General features: G+C 35.2%; 2 protein-coding genes across 2 annotated transcripts; one reads left to right on the top strand and one right to left on the bottom strand.

Moving 5' to 3' along the window:
* Window positions 1-1,971: 1,971 nt before the first annotated feature.
* On the bottom strand, window positions 1,972-2,586 carry LOC122601154. The gene is made up of 2 exons (XM_043773923.1): window positions 2,486-2,586; window positions 1,972-2,383 (listed from the first exon to the last, which is right to left on the bottom strand). The coding sequence occupies exons 1-2, from the start codon at window positions 2,584-2,586 to the stop codon at window positions 1,972-1,974; spliced, it is 513 nt and encodes a 170-aa protein (XP_043629858.1).
* A 1,492-nt stretch (window positions 2,587-4,078) lies between these two features.
* LOC122599252 (3-isopropylmalate dehydrogenase, chloroplastic-like) lies at window positions 4,079-13,454 on the top strand. Its single transcript, XM_043771732.1, has 11 exons — window positions 4,079-4,406; window positions 5,200-5,329; window positions 6,142-6,253; window positions 10,814-10,889; window positions 11,197-11,285; window positions 11,451-11,537; window positions 11,698-11,814; window positions 12,276-12,383; window positions 12,574-12,627; window positions 12,742-12,894; window positions 13,108-13,454. The coding sequence occupies exons 1-11, from the start codon at window positions 4,169-4,171 to the stop codon at window positions 13,180-13,182; spliced, it is 1,239 nt and encodes a 412-aa protein (XP_043627667.1). The 5' UTR covers window positions 4,079-4,168; the 3' UTR covers window positions 13,183-13,454.
* Window positions 13,455-13,918: the final 464 nt, after the last annotated feature.

Below are 13,918 nucleotides of genomic sequence, written 5' to 3'. Positions count from 1 at the left end.
GAATGTTAGAACCATATTAGTGTAACAGTCACTGATCATCTATCCTTTTGGATATGATAATTGACAATTACTGAAATTCCTATGTCTAGAAAATATATATGATTGGTGAATTTACTCTTAAAGACATACTATAGGGTTTCCCATTAGATGATAAGAAATACGATAATTTAGTGTTGCACAGATTAAACACTAAAGGGTTAAAAGGTGCCAATGGGTTGGTGGCCCATTGATAAGGTCTTTGACCCTAGGAAAATCCACCAGGGTTCAAATCTCACTTCATACATTTGTAGAATTAGATTATTAGGGGGTTTTCGAGAGTCTTGGGTTTCATCCCAGACATGCGTGGTTCGAGCACCGCATACTTCCCAATTGGATGTCACTGTGGTGTTTCGAATGATAACTACTAACTACTAACTCGCTGTTAAAAAAAGGTTAATCACATAATCAAACCTTAATCTCTCTAACAAATTCGTGTCTTTTTCCTATCTGATTTTGGCATAACTCTAGCCAAAATCTTCATCCTATTATTTACAATCATCATGTTTTGGGAACCCGAAATCAATAGCAATCATACTTAATGCTCTTACAGATTCCACAGGATGATCGGGGAGACATTATAACATAAAAATCTAATTCCATTGGCTTCGAAAATGCAAAAAGTTCTCAAAATAAGTACGTCAATTGCTAGTGAACTCGCAAAAAGACTCTCATTGTTATAATGAGCAAACCATAGAGACCAATCTTGCAATTAATTATAGTTTAAGTCTACGAAATGTAAACTTAACATTTATTTTCAAAGAACCGTTTGTGTGACAGTGTCACTTAAATAAATCAAATACAACGGTATATTTTAAAAGTTTTAATATTAATTTCAATTCTGGAGTAATAGCTTAAGTGTTGAATAATTAGTTCTTATATGTTGTTATCTTATATAATCATAGGATGAGTTATATGGAAGCAAAATATAGCCGTGATGATTTCTCAATGTCTATAAAAATTTTATATATTTTAATATTACTTTTGTGTAATAATGTAGTTCAAAGCCAATTGATCGCCCAAAAAAGTATACACTCACCTATTCCTTTCTGGTAAGGGCATCATGAAATAGCCTATATACCTTCTAAGAGAGACAAGACTATATATCGTACCTGCTCATAATCCAATTTATGTAGAGATTGTATACTATTGTTATATATTAAAATCTTTATAAACTGTTTGACACCTGAAATTCTACTCCGATAAGATGAGAAGGTTAATTGGATGGGTCAATTGTTGCTTCGGGAATGACATATGCGAGTTGTGCAACGAGGCTCAAGAATCCGTGGAGCATCTGTCACGGGAGTGCGAAATTGCCATAAAGATTTGGCACCACATCAGCAACTCGTGCAAGGTCCCACCAGTTATGTTTTTTCCATATTGTTGAGTTACATAAGAATGCTAGCTGGCCCAACAAACGAACTTTCAACATCTTCAAAGGAATTGTGTGGGCGGCGGGCGTGCTAGAGTCTTTGGAAAGCAACTAATGAGTTAAAGTTCTCTAGAATTGAGATTAATGTTGGGAAAAGTATTCTTAGCATTAAGTCTCCAAGTTATTTATGGTACAAATGTAGAGCAAAAGACAACACAATTAATTGAGATGATTAGTGTAAATTTAATCTAACTTAATGCTTATATAAATTTTACCCGTACGTAATGCAGAGATTGTGGACAAATTTACCTTTGAAAAAAAATGGAATGGCCGACTCGTAAAATTGTCTAAATGTCAATGGTTCGATACATAGTAGTTGTTCAAGTAGGTGCTGATCTGACTTGTTAACTTAAGGGCCTTAGGAGTGGTAACAAACATTTTATCAACCCTCCAAAATCCAACCAATAATATTTATCTATCTCACTTTACCTTTTCAACCCTCTCAACCTCTTTTAGTGGCATTCCATAAAATTTTCAACCCCTAAAAGACACAACATACTAAATTAAATCTCAATTGGTGGTGGATGAAAAGCCGGGCCATCGAGGTATGACAAATCTAGACCCGAATGCTCTGTAAGATCATACCGGAAACGATGATGGACGTTTTCATCATGTAACTCCGGTAAAACGCTAGGATCATACACTATCGGTGTCGGTGGGTCCATTATATGAACCAGTATATCACTCCCCCTGTCGTCCTTTATGATCATGTTGTGCAATATAATACAAGCTTCGACGACTTTGCCGATCTTGTCTAAATCGAAAAAACGAAGCGGGTGATCCAAAATCTTCCATTTTCCCTTAAGAACACTAAAAACCCTTTCAATGTCTTTTCTTGTCGCTTCTTGTGCTCTCTTGAACTTCTTTTCCTTTGGATCGACATGGTGTGGATACGCTTTAACAAACGTAGACCACCTAGGATAAATCCCATCAGTTAGCAAATAGCCACGTATGTAATACCGACCGCGAATAATGAATGATAAGTCTGGAGTCGTCCCATTTCAAACCGAGTCATACAACGGTAACTGATTTAACAAATTTATATCGTTGTTTGACCCGAGAAGACCAATAAATGAATGCCAAATCCATAAATCTTGTGAAGCGACAGCCTCAACCATGATCATAGGGACTTTATGATCCCCAAGCGTGTATTGCCTTTTCAAAGTTCTAGGACAATTCCTCTATTCGACATGCGTACAATCAAGACTACCAAGCATCCCGGGAAGATGATGTCGTGCTTCATGCGCTTGTTGGATCATAGCTACGTCATGTGATGTCAGCCTACGTAAGAATTCTCGCCCATATAAATGAATGACCACATCACAAAAGTTGATAAGACATTCGTGTGACGTGCGATCGGCCATGCATAAATACTCATCGAAGTTATCTGATGGTTCACCGGTTGAGAGTTGCTTGATTGCCGACGTGCATTTTTGTATCGGCGAGAATCCTTTTCTATTCCTTGCGTGCGTATGTTATTGAAAATATGGCTATTGAGTGATTGTACACCAAACCGAGATTAGGTTAAGAAAAGGGGATGACGGGTGTTTTTGGTTGTTTGTTGGCGATTCCCCGAAGGTAGAGTTTTGATCTCTTTACGCCAATCAATTATGGTTTGATTGTTAGCTGATTGAGATTGTGCTATTGTGTTTTAGATATGTTCGACCGTGTTTAGCACGCTCATGGAAGGATATTATCATATCCCGATATCCAAGGATGCTTTTGCCTAATCATTGTAGGCTGTGGAAGTTTCGGGACGAAGAGTCATTGTCCCGCATCACGTTGTTGATATGTGAGTATATTGTTGTAGGTTGCTGGAGGATCTCTTATGGAGAGAAGAGGACGCCCAGATCTGCGTGTGTGTTTTCTGGAGAGGAGGAGAATGAGAATTTAGGTTTAGACTCATCCATATATATAGGGATGGAAATCTTGGAGAATAAGTTTAGGATTTAGGGAATATTCCTTATAATATGCCAAATCTTGATATTTAATATGGCCAGACGTGATAAGATCAAATCTCCTTAATTTAGGAGGAAGAGATTTAGATAATCTCTACCATATTTAGATAAAGCTTACAGCGGGTACTTTCGTCACGCAGGATCGGTTCTGTTACGAAGGTCATGTTCCGTCACGAAGGGTGACGTACACCATCATTGAGCTTCAATGTCACCAACAATCTTTAAAAACAACCTTTTACTCATGCGATAATGATGATGAAAGAAGCGTTCGCTGAACTTTGGCGGTTCCACGAAGTAATCGCACATTAGTTTTTCATGTGATGTTTGAAAAAGAAGAAGAGTTGTTTAAATAAAGGTAAAAAAGGAGATATATTTCTTTTTTTTAATCAAAGTTCAGCGAACGCTTGGCCCCACACTAACGTTCAAATGAGCACGCTCTCTCACGGTTTTGATTTTATGAGAACCGGTTTCACAAACCTCCCTTTAACCCGTTGAAGCTACCCAACGGTACTGGCAGCGGTGTAGCCGCCGGCATAAAGGCAACCCGACGCAACCCGCCATACGACTCCTTATGCCCTAACTACTCTTCATTTTTGTCTTTTTTAAGTAACTCTTCATTTTTTATTGACATGTTTTTCATGTTTGTCAATATTTGAAAAGGAGGAAGAAAAAATGTCCCCAGTCCTCACCCTTTTATCTTTCACCTGCTAAACCATACACTATCCTACCAAAGAAAACAAAAATGGCGGCTTCATTATTATCATTCAATAATATCATCTCAATCAAAAAGCAGCCCTTTCAATTTACTTCCAGTAGTCATTATCACTCTCCAAATCCAGTCAGCATAATCCGTTGCTCATCCGCCACGTCATCAACCAACCACAAAAGCTACAACATAACTTTGCTTCCTGGTGATGGAATTGGCCCTGAAGTCATTTCTGTTGCCAAAAATGTTCTTAATCTTGCTGCCTCCATTGAAGGTATATCTATCTGTATCGATATATATATATATATCTGTATCTACACATAGTCTTTTTTGCAATTATTATTAATATTAGTATTAGTTTTAATATATTTATTATTTAGTTTTTCAGTTAGGTTTATTTGTATATAACAATAATAATGTGTGACTTCTTTTGATCGGTAGGATTGAAGTTATAAGTCTATCATTACTATTAGCTAATAGATTCATATTTCATTTAGTTGAAAGTTTTGGATATATATACATATGTAGTTTTGGATACAGAGGTTATAGGTACAGAAGTTATATATATACATATGCTTCAATGCATATATGTATGTATGTATTTATAGGGTGACAATAAAATGAGAACCAAATTAAAATGAGAACACTTAAAAACTACATTTTGATGCATTAAAAGTCCATAAAACTGACATAGTGCACAACTAATTATCATTATTTAAGTGTTTAAAAACACATTGATCCGTCAAAATCGAAAAAAATCACGTTTTTTGTTGGATGCATCATTTTGATGAATCCAAGATGGATGCACAAAACAAAAAACGTGATTTTTTCGATTTTGACGGATCGATGTGTTGTTAAACACACTATGTTAGTTTTATGGACTTTTAATGCATCAAAATGATGTTTTTAAGTGTTCTCACCGTTCTTATTTTAAAAGTGTTCTCACCGGAGTGTTACCCTGTATTTATGTATGTATTTATGTATGTATGTGTTAAATAAGTTTCTATGATAAAAATGATTTATGTATTCTTTTTTCTTTTTCTTTTTCTTTTTTATAAAAAAATCAGGGATTGAATTTAAGTTCAATGAGAAGTTGATGGGAGGTGCAGCTTTGGATTCCACCGGAGTTCCGTTACCTAACGAAACTCTCGAAACTGCTAAGCAATCTGATGCTGTTCTTCTTGGTGCTATTGGCGGGTTAGATACTTTTTTTAATGTATTTAAATATTCTATTGATCTTGAGTTTAGACAAAAGTATTTAAAGTTATCTGCAAAATCCTGTTTGTTATAGTTTTAGCTTACACTTAAGGTAATAAATGTTCTTGACCTTCACCTTCTGTATATATTACCCAAAGCTTCTTGTCAGGCACCTATACTTAAATCAGGTCGTTTTGATGAAGCTGGTGTATCCTTGAAATACACTATGCCATGTAAAAGACTCCAAAGCCTTTACCATTATATTAAATCAATGATTGATACATAATTGCATACGCACTCATGTTTGTGTGTGTGACAATAAAGGTACCAACAAATACTTCTGATTTTGTTACTGATAACACCGTGGTATTCCAACACTGTAACTAGTATACATGTTTTTGCACTAATCAGAATATAGGTGACATAATGAATGGGTTCGGGTGGGTGGATAACAGATTAATAGGTCCGAATAACTGCTATAATGATGTACATGCTTAGATTTCTTGTTATACTTAAGTAATAGCTCATTGTTACTCTTTTCTAGTTTCACATTCAGTTCTGCAACTTTCAGCCCGTTTGACCCGTTCAACTATACAACCTATTCGGCTACTTTCCCTCCTAGAAAAATAATATATTGACCCATTTGAGATTAACGTCCCAAATCGCTCTATTCATAAATTGATGATTGAAGCTCATAATAGACTCTTTCAGTTGAAGGAGGAATATCAATCCATGCATAATATGTATCATTGATGTATATTTTCATGGTTCAAGTTTTGATTTATTTTATGTTTTGATTGGATGGATTGAAGGTACAAGTGGGATAATAATGAGAAACATCTGAAGCCTGAGACTGGACTGCTTCAGCTTCGTGAAGGTCTTAAAGTATTTGCAAATCTAAGGCCTGCAACTGTTCTACCGCAGGTATGTTAGTCATTGACTTGGAAATACTTGAATATGGTATCTTTTCAATCCTAGAGCCTGATTAGCTTGTTATGATGAGGGCTGAATAAGCAGAAAAAAACCTGTTTTTTTGCGAAGTTGAACTTAAAATTTTTTTGTAAGGATGTGATTCTTGTGAGTCTAGTATCTATAATTAAAAGAAAAGTGCATATTATAGCGGACTAGCGGTTTCTAGTTGTTACGTGTAACATGCATTTCTAAAGAAATGGAGGCAGGGCTTAGTTTGTTTTCTTATATTCTTACGAAGTTGCATTCTGTAAGTAAATGGATGGAAATACTCAAGTTTGCTTAATGAATGTTCAGATTTCTGTATACTCTTTTACTCACAAATTTTATTTTTATTTTATTATTATTCTTTTTTGGCAAACAAATATATAATACACATTAGCAATCCAATTTGAAACAGTTTAGGTGCTAAAACAAAGTGTAATACGGTTTTGATTTGGGTAAGTACTACGAGTTTCAGAATTGAGAGTAATATTTATCTTTACATAAAATAGTGAAGATACACATATTGCTCTTCAAAAGCAGTACTACGATGTTAATATTTGGTAATGTTGTCGTTTTCATATTGCTCTTGAGTCTTGAAAAGCAGTACTAACTACTAAGATGTTAATATTAGGTAATGTTGTCGTTGTCATATAATCATACACCAAATGGTCTATTCTTCTTCTGGTTCTTCGTCTTCTTGTAGAAGATTTTCTCAGTGGTCATGGGCCCAGAAACCACGTACGTCTATAAAAATACTGGCAATAGTTCCACCTAGTTTGCAGGATAATAAGTCTGAAACCTTACAGGATCAGCTGGCTTTACCATAGCCCAAATTTCATCATGAACATTCTCTATGCACAATTCATAGTTTCCACCTTCATCCATTTCTGGTACACGCCTCTGAAGAGTGTGTGAATATCAGCTGTTGTGGCGAACCCTCTTACATGAAGATCTAGACATCTAAACAAATATGTTATACCATCTACAGTATCTTTGCTCTCCAGGGCTAGAACAACTCAACAAAGTCAACAAAGTAATCAACGTCTATCTCTGGACGGCTTCCATGTCCATTCTTATCACGCCGGGTCATGACAAGCTCATCAAAAGCCCTCTCAATAAAAATCTCTTTAAGCGTCCCATCTGCATATTCTCGAACTTCCTACCTGCTTAGTCTCTGATGTGTAATTTCAGAGTCTTAAAATTTATAAACACGAATCACTTAGCGACTAACTACAACACACTCACAGGCAGTGAACGAGTTCGTATGCAGTATAGTTACTATGGTAAATCCGAGGTCGATCACAAGGACTAAAGCTAAGCAATTGTTCAAATAAAATAGTTCAAGTTAAAATGAGGGTTTTTCGTGACCGAATTGTCACGCTGCAATTAGTAAAATCAGTTAGCAATCCCGCAGGATTAATCGAAAAGAGATTTTGTAATTGAAAATAATAATTTAAAAGGCATCCATCTCAAATCTGCTCAACAATATGCTCAGATTGCACATAAATGAAGTTCAAATCCAACTAAGTTGACCATGATAATCGTGATAAAATGAAGACACAAATTGGTACCACCAACATTTATAAAATCATTTAAATCACCTAATTAATCAGTTCCTTTGTAAAAGCCGGTACCACCAATGCTTAAAACAATTCCCTAATCAACTAGTTTATTTGATTATCGAATTAACAATTGTATTTATGTGAAGACAACGTGGTACCACCAACCGTTAATCAACACGTTGACGAAATGATTCTTTTTATCAAAATGACATTCACTATGGTACCATGAGCTAGTGACAATTGATTAAAGATAATTAATTGAAATCACATATACAACTAGTACCACTAATGAAGAACATACATGTCACCAATATCATAATAATAATTTATCAAGAATCAAATCATCAAAATCTCGACACAACGATAATTAAAATCAACTTTGAATTAATAAAAATAGTGCAATTCTTACATATTGTCTCACTTCATCAAGATGGATGATAAAGTGATTAGCTACTCATTATTGGAATGAAATAACAAATCAAAATAGTAGAATTCATCGTTACGGAATACAAATAAATGAAAACGAATAACGGAAATCGTCCAATCGTGTTCTTGATCTTCCAAAATGATTAAACTGAAGAAAAACCTCTCAAAAGATGCTCAAAAAGGGCTGGGAAACTAAAGGTAGGGTTTTGGAATGTATTTGCAAGCTATATATACTTCCCCCGAAAGTTACAAAATTCCCGTCTCGAACTGCGGCGCAGTTCGGGCACTGCGTTGCAGTGTACCTTTGACTTATTGACTTCGTTGACTTATGTTGACCTTGTGCTGGAACGAATTGAACAGACTCCGGCGCAGCTTCCCTCACTGTGACGCAGTAAAAATCCCTGTCTCATGAGTGCGGCGCATCATGGTCACTGCGTCGCAGTTGACTGTTGACTTTGATGAAATGGTTGACTAGACTCCAAATTCAGTTTCGTGCCTTGTAAAACTTCCATAAGCATTCATTTCACTTCAAAATGTCGTTTTCTCCAGAAATTATGCTGAGGTTCCTGTTAATATCCCGAAACACTAATAAGTACCATAAACGCACAAATGTATACGAAAACGACGCGAAAAGCACTTAAAAACAACTAATAATGTCGTGGGAAATGGGTATAAAATAAGGCATATCAGTCTCCCATTCTGATCTTTATCAAGTGCAATATACATATCCCATATCTGCTGTGCAGATGTCAGGGAAAACCAGTTTTCAGCCTGTTTGGTATCAGTAGCTTTTTCCTCACTTTCCTGGTGCAAATTCCATTAGTATAGAAGACAGCTACTTAGGAGCACCTTCTTTATGCATGCGTTCCCTCATCAATTGGAATCACAAAAGAATTTTTGTGCAGCTATACGGGTATACATTCCAATGAAGTTTTCAGACATTCCACGTTGTTGAGCCAAATTAGGAGTAAGACCTCAAGTGTAAGATTCCATCTCAGTAGGAAGAAGGAAAACATCGGAATTCTTGTCAAGCTCACTCATATCACTCATAAAAAGGCAGAATGGCTATTCTTTCTGATTAATCCTTTTTAAGCGTCATAAATTTGAAGGCCTATAAACGCGACGGCATTTTGGGCGTATCTGTTTCGGATACTTACAGAGGCAGTGTGGCAGAAGTCTTCATGGTTCATCTTCTCTACACCGGTTGCATCATCAATAACACAATTTTCTCTTAGGCAAACCTACATTGCATCCAGATTCCAGATGATCAGCATTCGGCAGATTTTTAGGTTGCTTGTTTGGAAAACGATATTTGGCCCACACTTGGACTCTATGGTTGATGAAACCTTCCTCTGGTTTCTTCTTGTAGGAAGTTGGAATTGTGCCAGCTTTGGCTCTTTTTTGTTGCTTCTCTTTAAATATATCAAGCAAGAGTTTTTTTTTTCAAGCTCTATTAGAGCTTCAGAAATGAGACCAGCACCAGATCCGATATTACGGCAGAGATTAAATCTTCTAGGAAGCCGCTGATGATGCACTTGACCTTTGCATCACTTGAACCGCTATACATTCCCATGTTTAGTAACTTAGTTATATATATATATATATACACACACACAGATATAGATTAATAGATATAGATATGGAGTTGAGGATTAAAAAGTTTAAGTGACAGCTTTTTTTTTTTTTCCTTTCAAACTTTTGATAAATAGTTTTTTATAACTAGCATGTGGAGCTCTTCTTATCCAGGCTGCAGTTTCATATCTACCATAGTTAATGATTTGGTACCATCGGGCTTATCTTGTTGTTCACTTACACATTTGGTAGCATCAAACTTCCAGGTTTAGTCTATATAAATGAGGCTCATACACCATAACTTGCTCCTGAACTAGAGAGAAAATCAGCAGTATGCTAAACCTATGATGAGATAATCTGGAAAATAAGTCATGCTTCTGTTTGAATTCATTAGATGTCAAGCAATCAACTTAACTATATTGTGAATATTTACTATTAACGTATTCTGAGTTAGAGCATGGAAAATTTACATGGCAGTATCATGAAGGTAGTTGACACTTGCATCTACAACACATTCAAATACCAGGGATCGCTAACTCGCGGCTCGTACGAGTCTAACACCTATGGTCTTTAGTCTTCGTCATCTAATCACAAATTATGCATCTTTCACTGAAGTGAAGACATAAAGTTAGATTTTGTGCACCCTTACTTTTGACTTCCTGTCTAATTGGGACAATGATCCATGAATCTGCAATTTTTCAGTAGATAATAAATGTGTGATTGTTATAGTATGGGATTAAATCAGTTGATTATGAACATGTTTATCTTAATATATGTGTTAAGTTTTCCAATATGGGCTAAATTAGTTTGTTTATACACTACCTAATATTTCTCTGACCATGCATGCTCAAATAAATGCTACCATAATTGATCATGAGTTGCTTATCTAATTTGACTACTGACATAGGTCGCTGTTATTTTCATTATGGAATTATGCTGAATCTTTTTTTCACGTAATCACCATTTTCAGTTAGTGGATGCTTCAACTTTAAAGAAAGAGGTTGCTGAAGGAGTTGACTTGATGGTTGTAAGGGAACTTACAGGAGGTCAGTGTATACACCTCATCATATTTACTTGACATCAAACGCGTCTCTTCTTGGTAATGTTGTCTTTAAGAGGCGATTGAAGAAGGATTTCAGCACATGAATTTTTATTTATTTTTTAAACAAAAATTTAAGTTCCCATTAGTTTCACTATGCTTGCCTTCAAAAATTTAATGATCAAATTTCTATGTTTTCACAAAATACAGCTAGAGGCTATAGCACATGAAGAATTTGATATACTTTAAAATTTCTTATTAAAAAATTTAAAAAATGTTAATTGTGAATTTTCTTCAATGTTTACTTCTTGAAGGAATCTACTTTGGAAAACCAAGGGGATTTGGAACCGATGAAAATGGTGAGGAGATTGGCTACAACACTGAGGTTTATGCAGCATATGAGGTTTGCTTCTAGTGGAATGTATTCTGCTGAAAATTTCATATGAAATGTCTTCACACGAAAATGTTGTTAAGCAACATACATTTAGCTCATTGTTTATAGTTTTTATATCTTTCAATTGAATCTTGTGTGTCAAGTACATATTGTTTTTTATTTCCTGCTGATCAGATTGACCGCATAGCTCGTATTGCATTTGAGACGGCTCGTAAGCGTGGTGGCAAGCTTTGCTCCGTTGACAAAGCAAACGTCTTGGAGGTACAAGGTCCTTTTATAGTTTTTCTTTTAGTTATTTAGGTTGGCAAAATAGTCTTAGGGTTCCATTAGTTGACTCTATTTGAGTTTATAGGTTAGTCTAATCACATTTATATACCGAAGCCAACCTGCATTCCTTATTATAGTTTTGAAAATTGAGCAGGCGTCAATGTTTTGGAGGAAAAGGATAATAGCAATATCAGCTGAATACTCTGATGTTGAGCTGTCTCATATGTATGTTGACAATGCAGCAATGCAGCTTATCAGGAACCCGAAACAGGTTTTTATTCTGTAACTATTTGTTGGGAATAGGACGAAATTTGTTTTTCTGTACAAGTTAAAACACGTTGGTCTGGGTTGGCCTAAAACACTCTGTCTAAGAACTTTGAAGTTTTTATTAACAAGTAGTGTGTTGAATATGAATAGACACATATACATACTATTTAAACAATAATCTGTAATCTATATATGTGGAGTAAATGATTTAGGATGTTGAGTGTATTTAAAATATAATTTCAGCTACTTTTAACCTGTTTGTCGTAGTTCACTCTTTTCTTTCTCAGCTATATTTTGTTTTTCGTGTTTGCTCGGTTTGAGATAAAGTAAAAGATAACCCGGATCAGAACCCAGTTATAAGTAGATGGGTTGGTAACCCATATCTAGGCTCTAATTATTGTATTATGCATTAATACACAATGAAAAGTGAAACAAGTAACTCATGGAATCTTCATCAATTTGCAGTTTGACACTATAGTTACGAACAACATATTTGGTGATATTTTATCAGATGAGGCATCCATGATCACTGGAAGTATTGGAATGCTTCCGTCTGCCAGTCTCAGTGAATCGGTATTTATTCATCTCTTGTTCATATGTACGATTTTCTTCAACTGTTTCTATTGTGGGACACACAATGATAACTCCACAGGGCAAAAGTTGCAAACTTTAAATGGTTCAATAGACAACATGAAGTAAATTTGTTTGCAATGTCCGTCTTTTTCTATCTTTTCTTTACTAGTTTTGTTGTATTTATATGTAGGGACCTGGACTGTTTGAACCAATCCATGGTTCTGCTCCTGATATTGCTGGGCAGGTAGTTAATGCTGTTGTATTTTCTGCTGTTTATATAAGATGAAAATGTAGTTTTATTATTTATTTTTTTAATGAAAATATTGTTTTATTCTATTTTAATTTATTTATCATGCAGGATAAAGCAAACCCCTTAGCAACCATTCTTAGTGCTGCAATGCTTTTGAAATATGGTTTAGGTGAAGTGAAGGCAGCTGAGAGGATCGAGTTGGCTGTGCTCGAAACTTTAAATAGGGGATTTCGTACCGGCGACATTTATTCAACTGGAAATGTATGTACTCTGTAGCTTTCTATGGGTGTCTAGGACATTTCGATTGTGGTCAAAATTTTCATAAAATTTATGTATCTGACTAAACAGTACAATCTTCATAAAAGTGATAGCGTAGTAGATTTTTAAATATGCTTGTTTTAAATGATTAAGTATGCTTAAGTAGTCTTGATGCATTGTTTCCCATCCATTAATTATGCCTAAGTTTTCATGCAGAAATTGGTTGGATGCAAGGAGATGGGTGAAGAAGTGTTAAAGTCCGTTGATACAAAGACACCTGCGTCAGTCTAAGCAGTCAATCGAAGTGATGCCGAGGCTTTGTATCTGCCGAAGTGTTCTGTCAAGTTCAAGAAAATTGCAGTGTTATAGAGGTTAGCTTGAGAATGTCTCCGGGTAATTTATTGAGCTTTTTACCATTAATTTATCTCACTATGAGAGTTAATTATCTTTTTGATAGTTCTTGATTTTGTTTTCCTGATCAGCATGCATAAATTTTGAGATATTATTGTAGTCTGTAACATGTTGATTAATATATCTGTGGAAAAAAGTTGTGTATGAAGTAATATGAGATTTAGACGTGGTCACGTGGTATTTATAATAGAATGGGTATTAAGATTGTGTTTATGTTTAGTTTATTTTGTAAAGAATGATTATTTGGTTTGATAAAAAAAAATGGGAATCCATAAGATAAAGCAGAAAGAATCAAAGAATTAAGATATTTCTCAGAGTTTGGAGTTTGCATCACCAAAAATTTTCCTATTACTAGGAAAGTTCTCGTGTTTGAAATTCGCAGCAAAATATGTACTATCATATTACTACAAAAGTTAACACTTGGTTAGTTGATATGATCCCTGATAGAGAATCAGAATCTCATCAGAATGTATAACTAAACTAGGTACATATGGTAGAGGTTTTAGCCTCTTGGAGAGAAGACGTGAACCCTGACAATGGTATTTCTTTACATGGCCTGAAATTTGAAAACACCGGAGCACGATGAACTTACTAGTGCTCTTAATGATCTCTTTAC

The sequence above is a fragment of the Erigeron canadensis genome, chromosome 5 (genome assembly GCF_010389155.1).
Source record: "Erigeron canadensis isolate Cc75 chromosome 5, C_canadensis_v1, whole genome shotgun sequence".
Lineage (NCBI taxonomy): Eukaryota > Viridiplantae > Streptophyta > Magnoliopsida > Asterales > Asteraceae > Erigeron > Erigeron canadensis.
Note: the sequence above shows the minus strand (reverse complement) of the source record. Positions and strands in the feature narration are given on the sequence as shown.

Excerpts from the sequence above, each read along its gene's own strand:
- LOC122601154 (XM_043773923.1), bottom strand. The coding sequence starts at position 2,586 with ATGGTTGAGGCTGTCGCTTCACAAGATTTATGGATTTGGCATTCATTT. Across the intron at positions 2,384-2,485 it reads TTGTTAAATCAGTTACCGTT|GTGGTCTACGTTTGTTAAAG; the intron begins GTATGACTCGGT and ends GATTTATCCTAG.
- LOC122599252 (XM_043771732.1), top strand. The coding sequence starts at position 4,169 with ATGGCGGCTTCATTATTATCATTCAATAATATCATCTCAATCAAAAAG. Across the intron at positions 6,254-10,813 it reads CTGCAACTGTTCTACCGCAG|TTAGTGGATGCTTCAACTTT; the intron begins GTATGTTAGTCA and ends CACCATTTTCAG. Across the intron at positions 12,384-12,573 it reads CTGCCAGTCTCAGTGAATCG|GGACCTGGACTGTTTGAACC; the intron begins GTATTTATTCAT and ends ATTTATATGTAG.